General features: G+C 35.8%; 1 protein-coding gene and 1 long non-coding RNA gene across 2 annotated transcripts in view; both read right to left on the bottom strand.

Annotated features, from left to right (window-relative positions):
• The window catches only part of LOC127831640 (uncharacterized), a 228176-nt gene that overhangs the window by 127815 nt on the left and 76596 nt on the right, over nt 1-23765 (bottom strand). The window lies entirely within an intron of this gene.
• Nucleotides 1961-23043, bottom strand: LOC127831634 (synaptotagmin-B-like). Its single transcript, XM_052356618.1, has 6 exons — nt 22203-23043; nt 15526-15661; nt 14835-15022; nt 10454-10972; nt 9440-9557; nt 1961-5124 (listed from the first exon to the last, which is right to left on the bottom strand). Exons 1-6 carry the CDS (start codon nt 22269-22271, stop codon nt 4817-4819), a joined length of 1338 nt encoding a protein of 445 aa, XP_052212578.1. The 5' UTR covers nt 22272-23043; the 3' UTR covers nt 1961-4816.

Raw genomic sequence — 23765 nt, 5'->3', positions numbered from 1 at the left:
GCTTGACTTTCTGAAAATCACAATTAGCGCTAATCCCTACTAGTATACCTGAACGAAGTTAACGGTATCGATACAGCTTTACTGTATCAGCGTTTCATATAGTTTTTAACTTTCGGCAAAGTACAAACTATGTTCCAAAAAAAATATAAACAACAACTATGCTGTGTGATTTCTGTGATTTGCGAGAGACGAATATATTGTGGCCACATGTGCACAGAGTTTCAAAACAAACTTGCATATCATACAACATATATAATTATACTGAAGTTCCAATCTATACCAACATGTAAAATTGTCTGTTAAATCACATTTAGCCTTTCTCTGTGAAAATGGGGGGTAAATGTTTGTGCGTTAAGTATCGTCCTAGATTAGCCTGTGCAGTCCGCACAGGCTAATGAGGGGCGACTCTTTCCGGCTTATCTTGATTTTTGATAAGAAGAGACTTTCTTCAAACGAACAGGAGATGTGTTTGTCAGAAACACAATGCCCCCTAATGCGCTGCTTTTTTTTACATTTGACCTTAAAGGATGACCTTTGACCTTGACCTTTCACCACTCAAAATGTGCAGCTCCATGAGATACACATGCATGCCAAATATCGAGTTGCCATCTTCAATATTACAAAAGTTATTGCAAAAGTTTAACCAAGGTTAAAGTTTGTGACAGACAGACAGACAAACAGACAGACAGACAGACACAATGACACAATGACAGACAGACAGGCCAAAAACAATAAACCCGCGATCTTTCGATCCGGAGGCATAACAATTTATTTGTACATGTGTACAGTAAAATACAACATAACTCACGATTATTTAAATATTTCGACGCGTTTTTATGTCTATTAATTCATTTAATTAATCACATCAAAATGATTTTGTCAAAATACAAAACATAGCTCGGTTTCCAAATTTGATAAATTTGCTTTCTTTACACGTCATTATTTCCCTTGACGTCACATTGAAAACAATATACTAAGATAACGACCGATTTAACAAAATCCGATAAAGCTTAAGTTTATACGATGGGTTGTTATCCGATCTGCATGGCTGCAATAAAAGGATAAAATATCATCCAATGGTGTCATAGGGTCGTCATTTGAAAAACAAACGTGTTCATAACAGTTATTTGTTTTGTCGCGTATATTCAACTATCCGCATATATATAGATCAACTACCCGCATATATCAAGATATTGTGACGTAATCAATCAGTTATTATGGCACTTTAACTAACAACATATGTATAACAAACAATGACAAATAAACACAATAACAATAATGACAATCATGTAAAATTGTAAATAGATCTCATTTAAAACTCGTAAAAAAAGCATTCGCCTGTAGCGGAACAAAATAATGGTTCATGACACGTGTTCTTACCGCTTTCTTATTAAAAATTGATTATTTAATTGTGTCAATCAGTTTTCCAAGCTTTAAAAGAATAAATCTGACCATAACATAGGTATTCAACCATGCCATGTATCCTCAAACTGTTTCATGAGAGATTCAATCAAATCTTCGTAAACCGCGATATTAACATGTCTCACCATCCTTATAGACGCCAATTCAATAGGTATACAAAAGCATCAATGTTTAATCGAATAGTGTCTGATTGGCGTCGCCCTGGAGGGCGGCGACTAGTATGTAATGCATTTGTTTTTCGCTTATGGGAGTAGAAGTTATTTTACGGATCAATGTATATATTTTTGTTTTAAGAATATCTTGCATAGTGGTGATGTTTTGTGTAAATTAGTGTCAATAAGTACTGCATTTGTGCCTATTACATTTATTACAAATTATTGCCAATAATGTAAAGCTAATTGTTTTAATTAATAACTGATCCACAACTGATCACAGGGGAAAGATCACAGGGAATGGGCAAATACGCGAAACTTTCTGGTTTTGTATAAAAACAAATGATGTTTTATATAAAAACAAAACATAATCAAAATATATATGGTTTTTCTAATTTGCTTATTAAGTGAAGAATCAATGTAATACGATATTTGACGACCTATCGCGCAAGCAAGTTTATTGGAAGAGGTAGTGGTACGAAAACGTACAATGTATTAGTTTATTAATAGACATATAATAACGATCGCTATACACTACTACTTCATCAAATAGCAGTACATAAAAGAATGTCAGGGGGAATAGCTCAGTTGGGAGAGCGTTTGACTGAAGTTGCTTACGCAACAGTCATCTAATGATGAACGAACGGAACAGTTCGGCGGCTGACAATTTTTTCAGTCAGGTTAATAAATATAATAAAGCTTTATTTTATGTAGACATTTTAAAATCCATTTTACTACAATTGGACATTTTTTTTAATTAATGGATGCAACATGGTGACAACGTTAATTAAAGTTTCTTACATCACTTATATATCTTATAAAAAATACACTTGTTTTTATATTAACCAATAAATGCAAACAACACATTTATTATCCATGTATGTTTATGGTTTTCTATCATAGGCCTATCCCTACCACATATAGAGCGCGAAGCGCGACACGTATTATTGATTGCAACAACGAGTTGCGATAAAAGAAGCAGCCGCTTATCCAGGAGGACCTGTGTCCCGGCAACCCGTTTCCCTAGAGTCAAACACTCCTCGGAGTGTTTTTTTAAGAACCACATATAGAGCGCGAAGCGCGACACGTATTACTATCCATGTTGTATTGGCCCTTTAGCATTATCCAACCATTACGTCCATAGTTATCTTCCTTAGAAGATGAGAAATTTTGAAATCCTTGTTCGAAGTCCAAAATTTTCATCCGATTGTTCCCAAACTTTCACAGGTTTTTTTTTATCAATGAGGACCCAACCCAAACTCTATATGAGCAATATCGGACCATAAGTCCAGAATTATGTCTCTTTGAATTTAAAAATAAAAGTGAAAAACTGCTTGGTTAGGTGATTATGTCAACATTTTTCATCAGATTCTTTCCAAACTTACAGTGTCTTCATATCAATGAGCATTTTTACCTCATTTTAAATGAGAAACATCGGGACAATAAGTCCAGATTTTTTTTCTATTAAATTTGACAAAATAAACAATTTCCACTTGTTTAAAAGATTTTACAGCTTTCGTCTGAATCTTTCCAAACTTGTTAACTATTTTTATATCAGTATTACTCGAACCCTATTGAAAATGATGAATATCACAGCAATTAATCTATTATCTTTTACTGAATTTAAAAGTATTGCGAAATGCAGCTTCTTTATACAATTGACAGTTTTCATTCAATTTTTTTTCAAACTTTTACAGTGTTGTCATATCAATGAGTACTAAACCCCTATCGTAAATGAGCAACGTAAGAATACGTTCAGAATCATCTCCCCTTGAAGTTGAGAAAAATATGATATTACGCTTACAAGATGAAGCAGATTTTTAAAACCTACACAGTTCTGTTCCATTAATGAAAACTGCGCACGGAAACCAGTAAAAAAAGGAAACCAATGTAAATAAAATAAACTATAAAATATTTGGGGATTACAACACAAAATCATAGATAATGGTTATTTGGAAGTTATAACACAACATCATAAATAATGGTTATTTGGGGGTTATAACACAACATCATAGATAATGGTTATACCAGTATCTTTTTCTATTTTGTTTAAAATAATCGGCCAATATATTAATATTTACAGTAGAAAAAAAATCGTTCCATGTAACTTCATTGAGTGCCTTTTACACTGAAATTCCCGACGCCCTTTGATGCTTTGCATCAATACTTATCTTGTAATATAATCAATTTAAATTCAACTAACCGAATGTGTTTATAACCAATATTTATATAAAGAAGTCAGCATTCATGTTTAATTGCACCTATGTACTTAGTTGGATTTTGTACCATTAACAGAGCAACAGATTTCTGCACAGACCTCTGATCTTTGCGGACGACCTTAGCGACACGTGTTTACTTATTGAAGAAAACATTTCGTTATAAGGGAAAATGCTGCAAAAGTGTATGCTTATTTCTCATAATATATCGCCGCGCTAAATTAATAACATTGTAATGCATGTGAAAATAAGCAAAAACAATATTTGTATTCATTCGCGAGAAATGTTTCTAAAATGAAAAATGGACGAAAAGTAAAAATTGTTCCATTATTGGTTTAAATAAATATCCAATAATTTGTACATTAGCATGGCAGCAATAAGATAAAATGTCAAAACTAAATATATAACAACATTAAATATTTGAAACTATCTTATAAAAAATAACTTTTAAAATTAAATACATTTTATCCAAAGAATTCCTCAAAGGCTTAAACACCCAATAATTGCTCGAATAATAAAAGGATAACACTATTTTGAACGAAATCAATTGTTGGTGATCAATGTTATACTAGTGTAATTTAAACCCACAGTATGTACATACAACATTTGGCAGATTTCAACAAGATACCTGCTATTATAGACACAATTTCAATTTATCGCCATAACATAATTCATACAATAAAAAAAAACGTCACAAATCTTAGTTAATAATTGCAACATACACCTTTCATTCAAGCAATTTATCTCTTTCACGTCCACGTTATTCACTGTAATTTCTATCCATCAAAATGCCCCATTGACTTCATTGACCAATAAATAACCCGTATAACTATACTACTGGAATATGAAAAAGTGTAGACACTCAACACGCCTTAACAGCACGAACACGCTCTAATCACCGGTAGATCTAAATATAAATAGTTGTGTATTATACTGTAGGGTTGACAAGCAACGATGAAAAAAAATTATTTGGAGGAAGTTGTTTTTTCACACTATATGAATATATCACATAATGTCAATTTCACATCAATTGGTTATTTCGAACGATTTCACGATCTTCTTGCGCGGATTCTGCAGCATGTTACTCCACAAGTCACGTGATTCGCTCCCGAAATTCGTACCCAGATACACTCGCCCAATGGTTTTCGTCCCCCTCTGCTCGGCGTGGTAATGACACACCAGAATGGAGAAATATACATTATCGATCTCGGATTTCGGGACGTCAAAAGAGAAACTCTCGTGGAAGACTGGATTAATGCTGGCGGCCCGGACCGTGGTCTTTACTCGCTTTAGTTGCTTTCCTTCGTACATCAGGTAGATTTTGACGCAAGCGTCTGCAATAATCAGGAAGATTTTGACTCAAGCGTCTACAATAATCATAGGGTGATTTTGACGCAAACGTCTAAACTCATCAGGTACATTTTGACGCAAGCGTCTACAAAAATCCAGTAGATTTTGACACAAGCGTCTATAATAACATAAAGATTTTGTCGCAAATGTCTAAACTTAGCAGGTACATTTTGACGCAATCGTCTACAAAAAGCATGTAGATTTTGACACAAGCGTCTATATAACATGAAGATTTTGTCGCAAACGTCTACAATAAATCGGGAAGAGGTAGACACCAGCGAATACATTTATCAGGTACACACCCGTCTTCATTATCTGATAGATTTTGACACAAGCGTCTACAATATTCAAGTAGATTCGGGCACAAGCGTCTACAATAATCAGGTAGATTTTGACACAGGCGTCTACAAATATCAGGTAAATTTTGACGCACGCGTCTTAATTGATCGTTTAAAAAACTCAATTAAAATAAAATTGACTTAGGGTTCTTATATTGTGTTTGTAAAAAGGCCATAAACACTCAAAATCAATGAATATTTCGTAAATTATTTCGAAACAAGAGTGCCAAACTGTCACAAGATACGCCCGTTCGAAGGTTTTGGACACCATGCTCAATGCTTGAAAGTGTCCTCAAGACCTAGTTATTGACCCGGCATGACCCATATTTGAACTTGACCTAGATATCACTTAGATGTAACATCTGACTAAATTTGGTGAAGATCAGATGAAAACTACTTCAATTAAAGAGCGGACAACATGCTTAATGCTTGAAATGCACTATGTGACCTCGTTTTTGACCCGGCATGACCCATGTTCGAACTTGACCTACATATCATCTAGACACAACTTCTGACCAAATTAGGTGAAGATCAGATGAAAACTACTTCAATTAGAGAGCGGACACCATGCTAAATGCTTGAAATGCACTAAGTAACCTCGTGACCTAGTTTTTGACCCGGCATGACCCATATTTGAACTTGACCTACATATCATCTAGACACATTTTCTGACCAAATTTGGTGAAGATCGGATGAATACAATTTGAATTAGAGTCCGGACAAAGTGGCGCCGTTGAAAATGCACTAATTGACCCTATGACCTAGTTTTTGACCCGGCATGACCCATATTCGAACTTGGCCTATATATCAACTAGATGCAACTGCTGACCAAGTTTGGTGAAGATCGGATGAATACAATTTGAAATAGAGTCCGGACAAAGTGGCCCCTTTGAAAATGCACTTATTGACCCTATGACCTAGTTTTTGACCCGGCATGACCCATATTCGAACTTGGCCTAGATATCAACTAGATACAACTGCTGACCAAGTTTGGTGAAGATCGGATGAATACAATTTGAAATAGAGTCCGGACAAAGTGGCCCCTTTGAAAATGCACTTATTGACCCTATGACCTAGTTTTTGACCCGGCATGACCCATATTCGAACTTGGCCTAGATATCAACTAGATACAACTGCTGACCAAGTTTGGTGAAGATCGGATGAATACAATTTGAAATAGAGTCCGGACAAAGTGGCCCCTTTGAAAATGCACTTATTGACCCTATGACCTAGTTTTTGACCCGGCATGACCCATATTCGAACTTGGCCTAGATATCAACTAGATACAACTGCTGACCAAGTTTGGTGAAGATCGGATGAATACAATTTGAAATAGAGTCCGGACAAAGTGGCCCCTTTGAAAATGCACTTATTGACCCTATGACCTAGTTTTTGACCCGGCATGACCCATATTCGAACTTGGCCTAGATATCAACTAGATGCAACTGCTGACCAAGTTTGGTGAAGATCGGATGAATACAATTTGAATTAGAGTCCGGACAAAGTGATGCCTTCCGCCCGCCGCCCGCCGCCCGCCGCCCGCCCGCCCGCCGCCCGCCCGCCCGCCGCCAAGGGGTTTCACATAATACGTCCCGTATTTTATACGGGCGTATAAAAATAAAGTTTACACATACATAATAATGTTCCATATAAAAATAGTCAAAATTTCAACGCTAGATGTGGTCTTGTAACAAGGATTTAACGCGATACAAAATATTCGATTTTATTTGTTGTGTCACAATTTATTCCGACTACGAGATCGGCTGCGGGCAGCTTCGGGAGCACGACGTAAATCTCATGAAAACGTCGTTCTTCCGACGCTGCCCGAAGCCAGTTTCGCGTTCGCTCGTAACTGTTCGGATATCGTGGCGGGAAATTAACACAGAATAATGTATATTTCGCAAAAAAAAATTAAAACGAGCATTTTGCATCTCGTTAAATCTTAGTTACCATACTACATCTAGAATTGAAATTTAGGCTATTGTTATAAGAAAAACTGATTTTTTATGGGCTAGCTTTGTTTTACAAAATATTTTTCGAAATATTCGTTGATTTTGGGTTTTTATGATACTTAAAACAAATCATGCTGGTTATTAAAAGGGAAACGGATACGTGATGCTACGACTAGCCAAATATGGAAGACGAAACTCCGAAGGCATTGGTTGATTTTAAAGTGAATACCGTAATAACTCTATGTTTTCGGACGCTTAAAAATAATTAATTTTTATCTTGTCCGAAAACTTAGATACGAAAAATATTCACAAAATACAGGTGTCCGAAAACTTAGAGTCGAAAATTGAAGTGTCCGAAAATAGCGTCAATTGTATCAATGACTACCGGTAATAGAACGCGCTTGTAAAATACCATGCCGTATAGTAAAAATTACAGTTATATATGTTTGCACTGCATTTTAAATCATTTTAAATGCTTAATTTATTTAACAGAAAGTTACAACAAGGTTGTACTTTGACCAACGAGTTCAGAAATGAGCATGTGATGTACCGATACTCACTAGTATGAACCTGTAATTAAAGCAATAAAAAAAGCAAACTATGAATTCTTCGTTTGTTCATTTCCGATAGTTGTTGTCTAATACCTTCCATTGTTCGTAAAACATACAATAGGGTGCATCACACTTAGAAGCGTTTAGTATTTGTCAAAGTTATTTTACTGAGAAGGGGTCGTAACATTGCGGTAGATAATTGAACTGTTAATTGACACTACCCCTGGTAATTGTCATAACGCTTATGCTATCGGGCGAAACCATTGTTTAATACCGGTTTACAAGGTTATTTACCCAATAACGCAAATGTAATGGTCCGTTGCCCTCAGGCATGCACCTGCCATATTTGATGATGTTAATCTGGTTGTAAAACCCCATGATCGAAGTGTCATAAGATATCGAAAACAGGACCGAAATTTAGTAAAATAGGGCTGTAAAATATACTGTCCGAAAACTTAGAGACATTAATTATGGACGAAAACTCGTGTGTCCGAAAATTAAGAGTCACGGAAAATAATTATTTTTGCTAAATACAGGGGTGTCCGAAAACTTAGAGTGTCCGAAAACATAGAGTAATTACGGTACTCGACAGTGCGATGGGGATTTCTTTGAGTCACGGCTGAACGATGACGATAACGTAACAGCACGACACTATGACGATGAAAAAATGAAGCCCGAAAGCTCGTTGTCCAAATAACTTCATGGTGTCGTCATCGTGAAGTCGCGTTCTCATCATCGTATTGTCGTTGTGTCGTGGTATCGTCATCTTATTGTCACGTTATCGAAATATTGCCTTCTTGTGACAATACGCAAACAAAGTTGTTCTCACCTAGAATGTTGCTTTACACGTCAAAAATGAACAGGGACAATTTCAATATAAAGCTTATTGTATGAACAGTGTGCAAAGGATCGTGTATGCACGTGTCCATTTTCACAAACTGTTTAACAGTATCAAACTATATTTACCACAATAATTGTTATTTGGGACCAAAGCTTAAATGAGTCTTGCTCTGAGAAAACTGGCAATACTGCATGTGCAGTCCACAAAGGCTAATCAGGGACTCTTCTACACGAAAATCCAGTTAAGGCGGAAAGTGTCGTCCCTGATGAGCCTGTGCGGACTGCACAGGTTAATCTGGAACGACACTTTACGCACATGTATTAAGCCCAGTTTTCTCAGAACGCGACTCAACTAATACAACCATGACTTGAACGCATGAGCTGGTATTCAACAATCGTTAACATTATTAATCCTTGATTGTGGTCTGTTATTTGTATTTTACCATATTTGTATACAACTACATGATATTGTTGAGATTATTTGTTGAGAAAACATGTACGTGACAAACTGTAATTTACAAAGACTACGTCCCTACGCACAATTTCTATGTTTGACTCGTTTTTATTCGTTTGCATATTTATAAATGCTGGTTGTTGAATTCAAAAGTGACCTCTGACCTGTGGCCCCGGTGACCTTGTCCATGATCTTCAGGTCCTGCAGGCACTCTAGGGTCAGATAGAGCTTCTCGGAGGTCGGGAGGTAGCTGAGCCCCACCGTGACCCGACCAACGGGCTCCTGCAAAAAGGCGAGTTTTTCCATATTTATTTGTCACAAAAGTATTGAAATTTTTAAAACACATTTTAAAGTCCATGTACCAATATAAAGTCTTCAAGTTGTCTAAAACGTATGGAAATAATCGCTTTATTTCCAAAAGCCATTCAAGTTGCCCAAAGTGTTTGCTTATTATGTACAAAAAATGGACAACTGGAAGAGTTTGAATGGGCACATGGATTTTATTATGCTCATGCGTTTTAATGGCGTCGAAAGTTATGTAAAAGGTCCACTGAAGTTTGAAGAAACATATTATCAATAAAAACTATGAACTTTCCGATCGTCACTACGACCGTCAGTCTGAACGTTAGAATTCAGTGCACGCCCCATATATTCTATCCTTTTTTACGAATTTTGAAAACAGCTTGCCTCAATTGCTGAGTGTATTTAAAGAACTTTAAATATATATATATATATATATATATATATATATATATATATATATATATATATATATATATATGTATATATATATATATATATATATATATATATATATATATATATATATATATATATATATATATATATATATATATATATGTATATGTTCGGCAAATGTTCGAGCATTCTTCCTTAAAGTCGGATATTTTTAACCAATTCGCACCAAATATGCTTCTACACTGTAAACGAATGCTTCTAAAATTAATGTGGATGTCTCTATAATTAAAATTTGATAATTTTTAATGAACACTTAAGTTGTGTATTGGATGAAACTATCAACATATGAAGTAACGCTGATATTTTTTTAATAAATTTTTGGCAAATTTCCGATGTCACGTCGTTACCAGTCGTTGTTATCACACAAAAATCATTGAACGATATAAAGAAGCAAACATATTAATAGATATCGGTCATACCTTAACAGGTGTCATTAAGTCTTTCGAATACGCTAATTCGTGAACAGTATGCAACTTCTCCTTCTTCAAAATTACTGAAGTCTCGCCTAGGGTCACGTGACGCGAGAGCTTGTCCATGTCGCAAAGCAGCAGACGGACTGTGGTGAATCTCAAGGCCTCGGCTTCGAGAGCAATCTCGAATGACTCTTTGTACGTCATGACGTCACCGGGACGCTTCATCCGGGTTCTCACCTCAGTTTCCAGGTTACTAATTACTGCATCAGCTCTCACGACTTCCCGGAAAGTGAAAAATGCTTTCGGCGAGCGGTAAATTCGAATTTTCACATATGGACTGGCTAATTCGCCACCATCGGCCAATTGAAGATCTTGTACTTCTATTATTTTCACAATAAGTTTCTCATCTGACAGTATGTAACTCAAGACGAAATCTATTTTTCCCTTCTGAAGCGAGGATCCGCTGTGTTTGTTGACGTCACCGTTGTGCACGCCGTTGGGTAAATCGGCAATTCTCTTCTTGTTCTAAAATAAATTAATGAAGAATCACAATAATCTAGCTATCAGATTATTTAATAGATGGCATGGAATAACTTTTAAACGTTTTGTGTACTTGTTATAAATGAGGGTATAAGCCCAATTGTGTGTGTGATCTTGGCGATTTGGGCGTCATTGATAATTTTGTGTTTTCATACTTTAATGAACACAATAGTGTGGCTAATCAAGGAAAGACCTTAATATCTGTTATCGCGAAGCACTTTTCTTACAATACTCTTTATTACATAAATGTACACGAAAGCAAAACGAAATAAAATTAAATAAAAAATTGTACTTCGTGGACAGCAGCTGCTCGAAAAAGCGTGGCTATATGCCAGGATTCGTGACAGACTTCAAACGATTATTACTACCGCTAAATATATGGTTAGATGTCTATATGTATATTTGCATTAATGAGTCCCCGTATACAATAATTGTAAGTGTACTGGTCAGCGAGTATTTCTCAGACGTAATTAAGTTTTTTTTCATGAAATACTTCCTTAATACTAAGGAATATCGCATGAAAAATGTATTAATACATCCGGAGTTTGTCATCTACCAGCGAATGTAAGCAAAACATGATTTTGATGTGCGCATGTGCATGTATGAGGGCCGTTTCTGGGGCCATTAAAGGAAGGTAATTTTGAACTGTAGATGAGTATTTTCCGGTTCCAATCTCCCTTTCTACCGGTGCACCAGGCCACTTCAAACTTTCAAACCTTTGAGTTCAACAAAAAAGCTGCAAACTTAAGCTGTAATTCAAAATTCGTCCCACCTTGGGCGGGGCTTTAAAGGTTTATTCGTTAAGAGTGCTGCGGCACCCTCCTGGTCTGCACATAATTCAGTATCATACACAGAAGGACATCATAAACTACTAAATACAAGCACAAACATTTGTTTCTACATCTTAGGTGCATAATCGATCGATACTCGATCGAAGAAACTCATCAAGTAAGATTTACGGGAACTGTTCTGATTGTTCACTTTTATGGTTAAATGCTGAGATCCAGTTTAACGTGTTTCTATATTGAAACCATAACAAAGATTTTGACGCAAAAACAGCTGTTCAAATCTCAATTAAATGTCCGTTGTATGTACAGATGTCAGGTTGCCTCCTCACGAGGATATTGTTGTCATTTGTCATAAAGAATTAATCAATATTAGTCAGTGTAACATGTGCTTCGTTTAAAATAGTATTTAATTTCTAATTTTAATCCACAGATATTCTATTAGAAAGTGCATTCAATTATTCTAATTCATGCATTATAATAATTACTATAAAAAAAAACTTATCAATATATTCTTTACGCACACTTTGTTTTTTCAAATGAATACTTAAGCAAACTCCATTAGGTTATATTTCATCATATTTCACACAAAAATTAGCATAGTGGATTGCGCGACTTTCTTTGTTCTTTGCAAGGCTACGGATTTGTAACCCCGCCTATTCGCCCAATTGGGTATCAGATATACAGACTATTGCCATGATAAAAACGGCTTCAAAATAAGCCACTTGAGAAGTGCGCTAAATATTTCCAAAAAAAAAACAACAGTTTAATATATTGTGTCAATAGGAAATCGATCTTTATGTACCTAACCTTATTGAGCAAACAAAGAAACTCGAACAACTCGGTCATGTGGGAAATATTCTTGTTCTTAACCACTATTTTAAAAACCATAATCATAACATTTTTGAAACTGGGATCACCGACTTGAATTGATCAATGTAAAGCATTGTCCAGAGGGTTTGAGAGCTTTCAGAATCTCACGCATATAACAAGATGAAAATAAGTATCGCTCCAAAAAGGATAACTTAACTCTTTCAGTGCTAAAACCGAATTTTGAAGGCTTTTGCAATCAGTTTGGATCCAGATGGGACGCCACAAAACGTGGCGTCTCATCAGGATCCAAACTGTTTGCTATTCTGATAGTATTCTTTAAAAAAATCGAAGAAAATACTAATTTTAGAAATTCAGCAGACGACATTTTAGCAGACGACAAATTTCCCAGCATGCAAAGGGTTAATGACAACCGAACAGAGCAGAACAAGTCTTTATCATGTTTCACAGGTCCCATTAAACAATAAACATACTTGTATGTGTATCGTGAGACCTGGTGACCAAATGTAAATTATATAATAGTATAATTTCATGGAACATAGAATTATATATACTGGGGCTGATCGTATGGGATAAATCAGTTACTGAGATAATGCGAATGATATCATGTTTTAGTTCGAAGGTTGTATAATATTTTTTTTACAGAAAACAGCTACCGGCTCACATGTCATAGAGTGCAAAGATTTGTATGGCAATAAAAACAATACATTAGCCCTGATTCATTAAATATAACTGACTTATTGATTTTCTGGCATGTAGGTAAGGTTACACTTATTTCCTGTAGAAAGGTAGCAGGGGGGGGGGGGGGGGGGGGGTATGTGAAGATATCCATGGAATACAAGCAACAGCTGATCGCAGTTTATCCAAAGATGTATATGTAGATATGTGTATTGATGTATACTCTGTGCTTTGTGAACTATCAGCAGTTTCGAAGCAGATGTCGTTGCAATCAATAGCAAGCAAGAAATCCCATTATTCTGAATAGAGGCAGTTATAATGTATGTGTGACTAATACATGCTTTATACATGCATGAAAGCTTGACATCACATACATTCGTAAAATATCTTAGCGGGCCCGTTATGAGTGGCCTTAAATAAAACCCTTTTCGTTATAGATAGATATATTTATTTTAACATTAAATGCATAGATTTACATGGCAACTTGACACAACAAATAATAAAAAGAACCTGCATGTATAAACAAAGCCATGTCAATCAACATTATACGTTAAGGATTGCACAATAAAGGGTTTGCAATTAAACCCTTATTTCCAGTTTGGTCCTTTAGATACAATACTGTATGACATACTTGTGTTAAATCGCATTACATTTCATCCTTGCTAGCAAGTTTATACATATTTGTACCAAATTCCGGTTGTATATTTTGTATAACACGCACGTGTGTGCCAACCATGAGTGTATCAGTGTACATCCACATATTATTGAACAGAATTCAATAACTTTAACGAGCTTTTTAAGCGCATAACAACGACATAAACTGGAATTTGATCGTGCTTTGTCAATTTGTGTTTAAATGTACAACGCCGCTCAGTGGGACCCGGATATTATGAGTCGTGTTCTGAGAAAACTGGGCTTAATGCATGTGCGTAAAGTGTCGTCCCAGATTAGCCTGTGCAGTCAACACAGGCTAATCACGGACGACACTTTTCGCCTTAATTAGATTTTTGCTAAGAAGAGACTTCATTTAAACGAAAAATGTCTTAAAAGCGGAAAGTTTTGTTCCTGATTAGCCTGTGCGGACTGCACAGGCTAATCTGGAACGACACTTTACGCACATGCATTAAGCCCCGTTTTCTCAGAACACGACTCATATATAAAAAAAAACACTCACCTGCTTGGTAAGCGGTTCAAAGTTACTGCAAAACCCAAACAGTTTCGCACTAATGTGTGAGTGTTTCGAAGTTGTATGAGGTTCCTGCGTCCTTAATTGACTTATTAGACGCACGAACTTTAGGACGAATTTCGAATTATAGCTGCAATCGCCAGCTCATTAGTTGTTATTTAAATATTCTGAATTTTGGTGTGGTCATGGCGTGTGGGAGGAAGCCGGGGTTCCCGGAAGAAACCGTACATGTCCGGTAAGTTAACACCAACCATATACTCGCATGCTGCGGGTAACGGGCATTGAGCCTAGGTCTCTTAGGTGAGAAGTGGGTGTTAAGAACACTGCGCTAGCCGAACGAACGCTTTAAAGACTTCCTCTGACTTACTTTATCTAATAATATCACATCCTGGCCACTGCTCGCATCAGATGACCAATCACCGGCCTGCTCTCTGATGACGTCAAGTGGCGTCCATTTGATTGGTCCGCTATCAGTGACGTCAGAGGGACCGTACACAAAGTCGGATTCCGTTGACCCGTAACTTCCTCTGCTAGAGGTCGACCTTTGAGACGCTGCTAAAATGTGAATGGTGAGACGAAATTCAGTGTTATACCCTTTGCATGCTGGGAAATTTGTCGTCTGCTAAAATAATGTCTGCTGAATTTCTAAAATAAGAATTTTCTTCGATATTTTTCAAAGAATACTATCAGAATAGCAAACAGTTTGAATCCTGATGAGACGCCACGTTTTCCAAACTGTTTGCGAAGGCCTTCAAAATTCGGTTCCAGCACTGAAAGAGTTATATTTAGATAATGGCCTAAATCTTTATTTGTATAATATAAATAAATGTTAAAATTATGTGTTTCATATCGCTTGGCGTAACGCGTGTTAAAAAAGCAAATATTACTGTTGAATTTTATGCGATGAAAACATGCGTTTTAAAGAAAAAGTTTATTTCATAGTCCATAGTCGTAAGGGAAAAACTCCTCGAGAATGCAATGAATGACGTCGAATAATTGATCTTAGAAACATAAACGAAAATGTACATGCATATGTTTGTTTGGAGGAAACAACTCACCGCGAGTAACATCCCGGCGGAGTTTCTTGTTTTTTTTGTCGGCATAGCAGGGACAGAAGCACTCTGGACACAGAGTACAAAGCATACACGTCAGAAGCACGAAAAATAGTCCAGCAGCTCCACACACGATTGCAACCTGAAACAATGGATCACATGACTAACATAGTAAGTAGATGTACGCTTTAGTGAGGAGAAACGTAGTTCCGCATCCTTCCAGACGAAAGCGACCTGAAATGAGAAATCAAGTGACTCAAAGAATGCGTAGAGAAATTAGTACGACGAATCACGCGGAACTTCTTTCTCTGCGCAAATGCGGGATAATAAAAAACAATTGTTTCTCACGGAACGATGTTGAACAGATACAACAGTTCATACTCAACCCTCGACGTGAATGTGTTTTGGTGGATGGCTGTAGTTACTCACTACGGTTTTGAGAAGATCATATTAAACTAAGGCTCGATTGGTAATTGTAGGCTCTGGTACTACTTCAAGGTTCCCAGGTACTCTTAAGTATACTACAATGCACCCCGGCTAAGAAATATATATATACATTTAAACGTATCCGGCCATTATTGACTGTATCCGAGATTTATTCACGCCAAAAATCCAATGTCGTTAACAATAACGAAACATTACGGAACGAAATTCTCTTTCAACAGAACCTGCCTTACATGCTATTTTGAGCGTAAGTTTCGTTAAATAGAGAACATTTACAGAATATTTACAGCAATATGAACATAGTTAATTAAAAAAAATATGAGCCAACAACGACCAATTTAGCATTCGTATTCTCGGGTACGTTTAAGTTTATCTTCCGTACCCGGGGTACGTTTTAGTATACTTAAGAGTACCCGGGGTACTTAAAAGAAATACCCGATCAGACGATGACCAATCAAGCTAAACTAAAACAGTAAGCAGCCTTGCAAACGCAAGCAGTTAATATGAGAGATCACGTGATTCACAGATGAATAATAATCCATCATCTCAGCACGCGACATTGACCGAAAATAAAATGTAATTATTACATCATATTAAATCATGCGTTTTAATAAAATTACATGTTAAATGAAAACAATTAATGTCTTTTTAAAATACTAAAGACTTTGAACTAAATAGTTTTCGATTTTCCCCCATGATCTATAACGTTAGTCTCAGACCTAAGATTGTTCGGTCGTCCCTTAAAACATCACGACCCTTAAATTCGTCGAACAGACGTCTGACCAAAAATAAACTATACATAATGTCGCACATTAATATTTGCAACGGGAATAAACGACCGTATACTTCCCCGTGTTTTATCGGGAATAAACGACCAAATACTTCCCCGTGTTTTATCGGGAATAAACGACCGTATACTTCCCCGTGTTTTATCGCTTGAAAGCTTAAGATTAGTTATTCACGGAAACCAACTTGTAAATTATAAATAAGATATCAATGTTAATGAATTTGTAATAAACAACACGTGTTCATATTGATTTTAAATAATCTTACTTGAGTTTTATTTTAGTGATGAAAGAGTATCGGTAGACAGTGCTATACTCAATCAGTTATTCCAATGCTTGCCAATGATTATGCGAGAACATTGTATGCCAAATAAATTAACACCCAAAGAAATATTGCACAATTGAAAATGCGGTGTTAACTCCGCCCACGAAGGGTAAGGGTAAGGGGTAGGGTTAGGATATGGGTTAGGGTTAGAGGTAGGGTTAGGGTTAGGGGTTAATTGATGTGTAATATCTAGTTGGTCAGGGCTTTTCATCTGGAAATTGGGAAGAAGCCCTAGCCTTGCAAATTGGGAAATTTAAGCGCGATAAATGGCCATTTTGGGAAAAAAACTTTTAAAGCATTTCATCACAGGTAAATCATTTAATCAATTTTAAACAGTCACAATAATGGTTTGAACTTTATTTTTGTTATGAATTAATGACCTGGAAATGTTCTTTTCAAAGATTGGCCAGCTATATTTTCAAACAGATAAACTTCTTTAGAGTCCAGGAGCTTTCGTTTCTTAACTGATTTTAGGTAATATTTACCATTATGTGACATTTTCAAACTGAAAATTCAGCGATGACACTGGTGACCTCCCTTGCGGCCCTCGTGCAAAAACCGACAATAAAACCCGTACTACGCAATATTCTGTTCTAGACTGGTACACAAATACAATTAAAATTCGGCTCAGCGGTAGTGGGGAAATACCTGAACTGAACTGGTAGCGAAAAAATCGATACCAGACAACAATTACGCAAAATAAACCTTCATCTTTGTTTATCGCTCGTGGAAGCTTTCAATGAAATTACAATCATCTACAAGACCAGTAAAACTATACCGAATAGTAACTTGGCTACAAAACACTATCCGCTGTGTTTATTTTTTTGATTTTCAGGGGAATTTCAATCGTTTTTTTTGGGAAGTCTTTCAGCCAGAGTTGGGAAAAAATAAGGCTTTTTAGAATTGGGAAGGAGCCGAATATCGGCCTCTGTTATATAAGGATGAAAAGCCCTGATTGGTATATGTTATTTGTGTCGTATCTATCTGGAAAACGATGCCACACATAATTAATTATGGTTCAAAATATAGTATATTTCAGTATATTTTACAATAATATAATTAATAAGTAATAAAATATTTAAGTTACTGTTAGTTAAGTGTTACATAGATATTACTAAAATTAAATATATAACAACAGTTTGAGATAATTGTAAAGGTTAATAACACGTTTTATAGACCCCGTTACCTTGCATATAAAATCAAAGCCAGCTGTTGTTAGTGTATACATGCTAATTCTTTGCAACAAAGTATACATTGTGTAGTTCCATATACAAGTATCGTTCACACTGAATTGTTTCGTACGTATATTATGCTTGTAATTTTATTTATTTATTTTTTTGCATTTTTATGGACGTCATTTGGATAGATAGTCTGTGGTATAGAGAATACTAGGTTAGTGTTAAATACAGAGAAGTTTATGTTGCGAGGCTTAGAACGCCGGAAGCGCGAGCCTTGGCGAGCGCTTTCGGTGTTCGAGCCGAGCAACATAAACTTCTCTGTATTCAACGCTAATCCTAGTATTCTATTTATCCCATTTGATTTTTTCAACGTGACATTCAACATAAATAGATCTAATAACCTTAACAATAATTTTAATTCAGTCATAAAAGCGCTTAAAATCTAACACATGTAACCATGCGTAGTGATATAGGCCTACATGTATTTGTTCTGGTACGCAAAATAGTCTTTAAAAAATTCACACACAAACTGTAAAACAAGTAAAAATATCACCATATGCCTACATTCAATTTTACGCAGTATGCACATTTTAACACATTACGACCGCGAAAAGAAGATTTTACTTTACTATAATTCATTTTATTTTCGAAAGAAAATGATCAAAATCCAATATGGCGGCGATTGCTCCTGACAAAATGCTGTCGATGTCAACATACATGTACACCATCGACGATCTAATTCTGGCTACCATAACTTTAAATGTCGCTTTTTATGATTTTTGACTGGCGCGACTTTGTACAGGTTGTCAATACTAAATAAAATGTACGCTGAAGTTTCTTTAGCTATCGAAGACCTTGACAATTTTGACGAGTAAACAGACAATTGCAGCGACTGACACTTTATTTGACAAAATATACAGGGCAATACGTTTTCCGACTTCGGACGACGAATTTAAGGACGCGCAGAACGTGTTTTTTATATAATGTTATGGGTATGCCGTGTGTGATTCGATGCATCAATGGCGCCCATGTTAAAATCACAGGTGGTTAGCGTGTGGCTATGATATTAATTAGTGAAAACATCATTTTGAATGATAAATAATCATATTATAACGAAAAATTAACTTTTCTGAAAAAAAAAATATTTCACTATCAAATATATATATATAACAAGGTATGCAACTCAAAATCAGCCCAAAACGGGGTGCATCGCTTTGAACAGCCATATCTTCATAAATTTTGCAGCGATTTTCACGATCTCGGTCTTATTCAACGCAGAAATGAATTTCCTTTCTGGAAATGTATATGTCTTGCAATATTTTAACAAATGCTGGGTCAACTTTTAAGAAATAACACGATACACAACACGCATGACCCAGTTGACAGTGATCATGCTGTCTTTAAGACTGAAATCTTCACGGAGTAAAGGGCAACTTCCCTACAAAGTTCATGTAGTTCGATACCAGAATTCAATAAAACGTATGAAAAAACATTATTACCGTTCTTGTCGTTACATTCTGCATCAAGACTAACTGTCCAGCGCCGTTTGAAACCTTTGTTTACATACATTTCAACTAACTGACATTTTAAACATACGAGTGATTTCATTGGTCCAATGCGGAGGTGTGTCTTTACGACTGGAGATTTCATTCATAAAGAATACATGATCACTGTCAACTGGGTCATGCGTGTTGTGTATCGTGTTATTTCTTAAAAGTTGACCCAGCATTTTTAAAAATTTTGCAAGACATATACATTTCCAGAAAGGAAATTCATTTCTGCGTTGAATAAGACCGAGATCGTGAAAATCGCTGCACAATTGATGAAGATATGGCTGTTCAAAGCGATGCACCCCGTTTTGGGGTGATTTTGAGTTGCATACCTTGTTATATATATATTTGATAGTGAAATTTTTTTTTTCAGAAAAGTTAATTTTTCGTTATAATATGATTATTTATCATTCAAAATGATGTTTTCACTAATTAATATCATAGCCACACGCTAACCACCTGTGGTTAAAATCATTTCCCCGAGAACAGGGAACGACAAAAGTACAAACAAAAATCAAAACACGTAAGAACTAGTATCTTACCTTTAATTATCCTTTTAAATCCATCTAATAATCCATTTAACTCAATAATTGACGATTTGGCATCTAGGGTCTTTAATAATTATTTTAGCATAGTTAAATAAAGACCCTTATGCCATTCTATCACTTTATTCAAACGAGTTTATGAACGCGATAAACTTTCTTCTTCGTCACACGCTACGTCATGTACTCTAATTACTGCTGTTCAAATGAACCGGAGCAGTTTATCTAATAATAGCCGTTGGTAAACTCGGTTGCATTTGCAGATTTTTGCATACAAACATAATTATGTTAAATGTTAAAACTTGCACAATGTTTTATTTATTTATGGTAAATGCCCTTATTGTACGAGAAAATTATTTAATATATAAATACACAAAGAATGGAAAACATTCCAGTACACAACAAATAAATGAGTTGAAAATACCCGTGTACAAAATGGGACGTTCCCAATTCCAGTGTGGTGCTATTTTTACCATCTTATACTTTACACAGCTCTATGCCTAACGTGAATTCAATAGGAGAGCAAACATAGCAGATTATTCATGAACTGTGCGATATGTGTATGGCTTGTTGTACATTCTTAATATTTAAGTTAAATGTCAACAGTATATGCTTTGGTTATAAACAATGCACATTGCACGAAATAAGGAAAATGTGATCAATTGACAATTCAGATATGTCGACATACAGTTCATGTAGAAAACATGTGAAATAAGTCGCGTTTATAATAAATCGTCAAAAAAATGGGGAAAACGACGCAATAAGTATGTCATTTTATGACGCCATCAATCAGCTGATTCATTATACGGATGGCGAAAAATTATGTCATATGACTAAGGTTGAAGGTCGTATAATTTTGAAGCTTAAGTTTTGTCGACTTTGTTTCTTATGAAAAATCATTCAGTGGTAAAGTAAATATAAATAAAAAAATAACAAAGCAAAAATCGTGTAATTTTATATTTTATTTAAACATTTCTTTTGGCGAATATGTAATATATATATTTTTCTGCAAAATATGCACATTAAAATTCGATCAATGAACCAAACAATATCGACCTAATTTACGCGCATATCGCATGACGTCATTTAAAAAGTAGTCCGTGCACGCGACAGGTATATTCCACAGTGTTGAATACAAGCAAGTATATTCCACAACGTGTTATACCGTCAATGTCGCGGTGAAAATGGGATAAAATAACGTTTATACACAGATTCAGTTATAACTAAACACTCGCAAGTGCATTTTTTGGAAATGGTTAATATTCGTGTGCCCACAGACGGCAGAACATTTTCCTAAACCAGCTCCTGCCTATAAACGGTATATGAAATTGAATTATTGAGTCTCGCTCTAGCAAATGGTGCATAATGCATGTACGAAAAATCTCGTCCAAAATTTGCATCTACAGTCCGCGACACGTTTCGCTTGTTTTGTATTTTTACGCTTAAATGAGCTATCTTCTTAACTAAAATCCAGTTTAGGCGGAAAATGTCCCTGATTACTATTTTGCGTACTGCACATGCTAATCTTGCACGACACTTTACGCGCATGGATTAAGTCCCATTATTCTAGGCTGAGGCTCAATTTGTTTAATAATACTCTGTTTAAATATGAATTATTGTTTTGGGGCCAATAAGAAACCAAACGGAACATACGTGAATTTTAGATGACCTCATTATTTGGTATGCGCCCGAATCAACCGACCCCACGTGTATCTCAAATAACATAAAGGCAGTATTTTGGTCAATATTATTGATAGATGAGTTGTCCAGATACAATGAATAAATAAAGAATAACATAAGATTTAAGAATGTAAGAGTATGAAAATGAATGCACCGGAAATGCAAGGTGGTTTACTGACCTTGTCCCAGAATGTGATCACAATGTACTCGATGTTGGGGTCCGTCGCCGGGTCCGTCATGATGTACATTCTACTTCCGGTTCACCCTGACACGCTACCATAGGATCAGGAAATAAAAAATTGTCTCTCCCATTTTTTTTTACTTTTAGATGAACATAGTTATATTAATTTGTCTACACCTGCAATGCACAAAGTCTTGGCATCGCTGTAGTTCAGTTTTCGCAGAGACTATTCTAATTTGTGTTGAGATCAAAGTTTAAATTCCGTTTACAGTCCAATAAGCATTTAATTAAAACAACTGCTTTATTTGATGTTATGCTGTTTGCGAACAAAGTGGGATTGTCAGCCATTGCCCTCACCTACGCTCTTGTTCAAATGCCATGATATCCTTTACCTCGTGCCATATACATTTTGTAGTTACATTTTAAAAATAAGAGATCAACGTGGTTTAATTTTTTCATTAAGTATCTTTTTTATAGCAATATATATATATTTTCGCCGAAATTAAACATGTTTATTCAGAAAAATAAAACGCATTTTAATTATATTTATGTGTAACACAAAATTGTATGCTGTTTCGTAGCGTTGATGTCCCAGTTGGGGTTGATTAACACAAATACACCACAGTTTCTGGTTAATTGTCCAAAACAGACTAAAACGCAAAAAAAAATAAATATCCAACTGTTCACGAGCACTGCTCGTCGTTTGTTTTGATTTTAAATAACACAAATTAGAAACGGCCTCGTTCGGGTTTCATTTTTCGTGTCGTGAAGCCCCCAGCATGACGGCGGACTCAACAACAGCCTGTGTATCTAATGATATATAATGGAAAGATAAGTCCCGGCAAACAAATCCCTAGGACTATTGACAACTATATACGTACATACATGTGAGCCTGTGTAACAGATGTCCCGCTAAAGGGGAGGGGTTTACTGTGTCGCTTACTACATGTACTTATGGTTTATTACCAATAATTGTGTCAAATTAGGAGGTATAATTAGCCAGATAATTAGTTAATGTCTCTAGTCTGTAACAATTTATTGTTGTATGCGGAAGGTTCATAGAATTTCCAGATTAGATGGTCGAATATGTGGTTCCGTAAGTATTTAAGCCTCGCCACGGGAAAACCGGCTTTAATGCATGTGTTTAAAGTATCGGTCCAGATTAGACTGTGCAGTCCGCACAAGCTTATCTGTGACGATATTTTCGGCTTGTAGCGTATTTTCAGTTAAAATGACGTCTCTTCTTAGCGAAAATCCAGTTTAGGCGGAAAGTGTCCGCACAGGCTAATCAGGGACGGCACTTCACGTACATGCATTAAGTCCCTTTTTACAAGAGCGATGCTCATGCTTACATAGGTGAAACATAATATTGTCAACACCTTATTAATCAGACAAAGTCCAATTTACGTTGAGGGTTGTTTCTCACAATACGTTGAATAAACTTGTAGTGGCTAAAATGAGTCCATGCTACACTGTTTCACATTGTTGTTATAAACATTATATTGTAAATGAACACAATAGATCTTCTAAAGCGGTAACTTTTCAGGCAAGCACTGCTCCT

The sequence above is a fragment of the Dreissena polymorpha genome, chromosome 5 (genome assembly GCF_020536995.1).
Source record: "Dreissena polymorpha isolate Duluth1 chromosome 5, UMN_Dpol_1.0, whole genome shotgun sequence".
Taxonomy (NCBI): Eukaryota; Metazoa; Mollusca; class Bivalvia; order Myida; family Dreissenidae; genus Dreissena; species Dreissena polymorpha.
The sequence above is the reverse complement of the archived record's forward strand: the minus strand, read 5'-3'. Positions and strand labels throughout refer to the sequence as shown.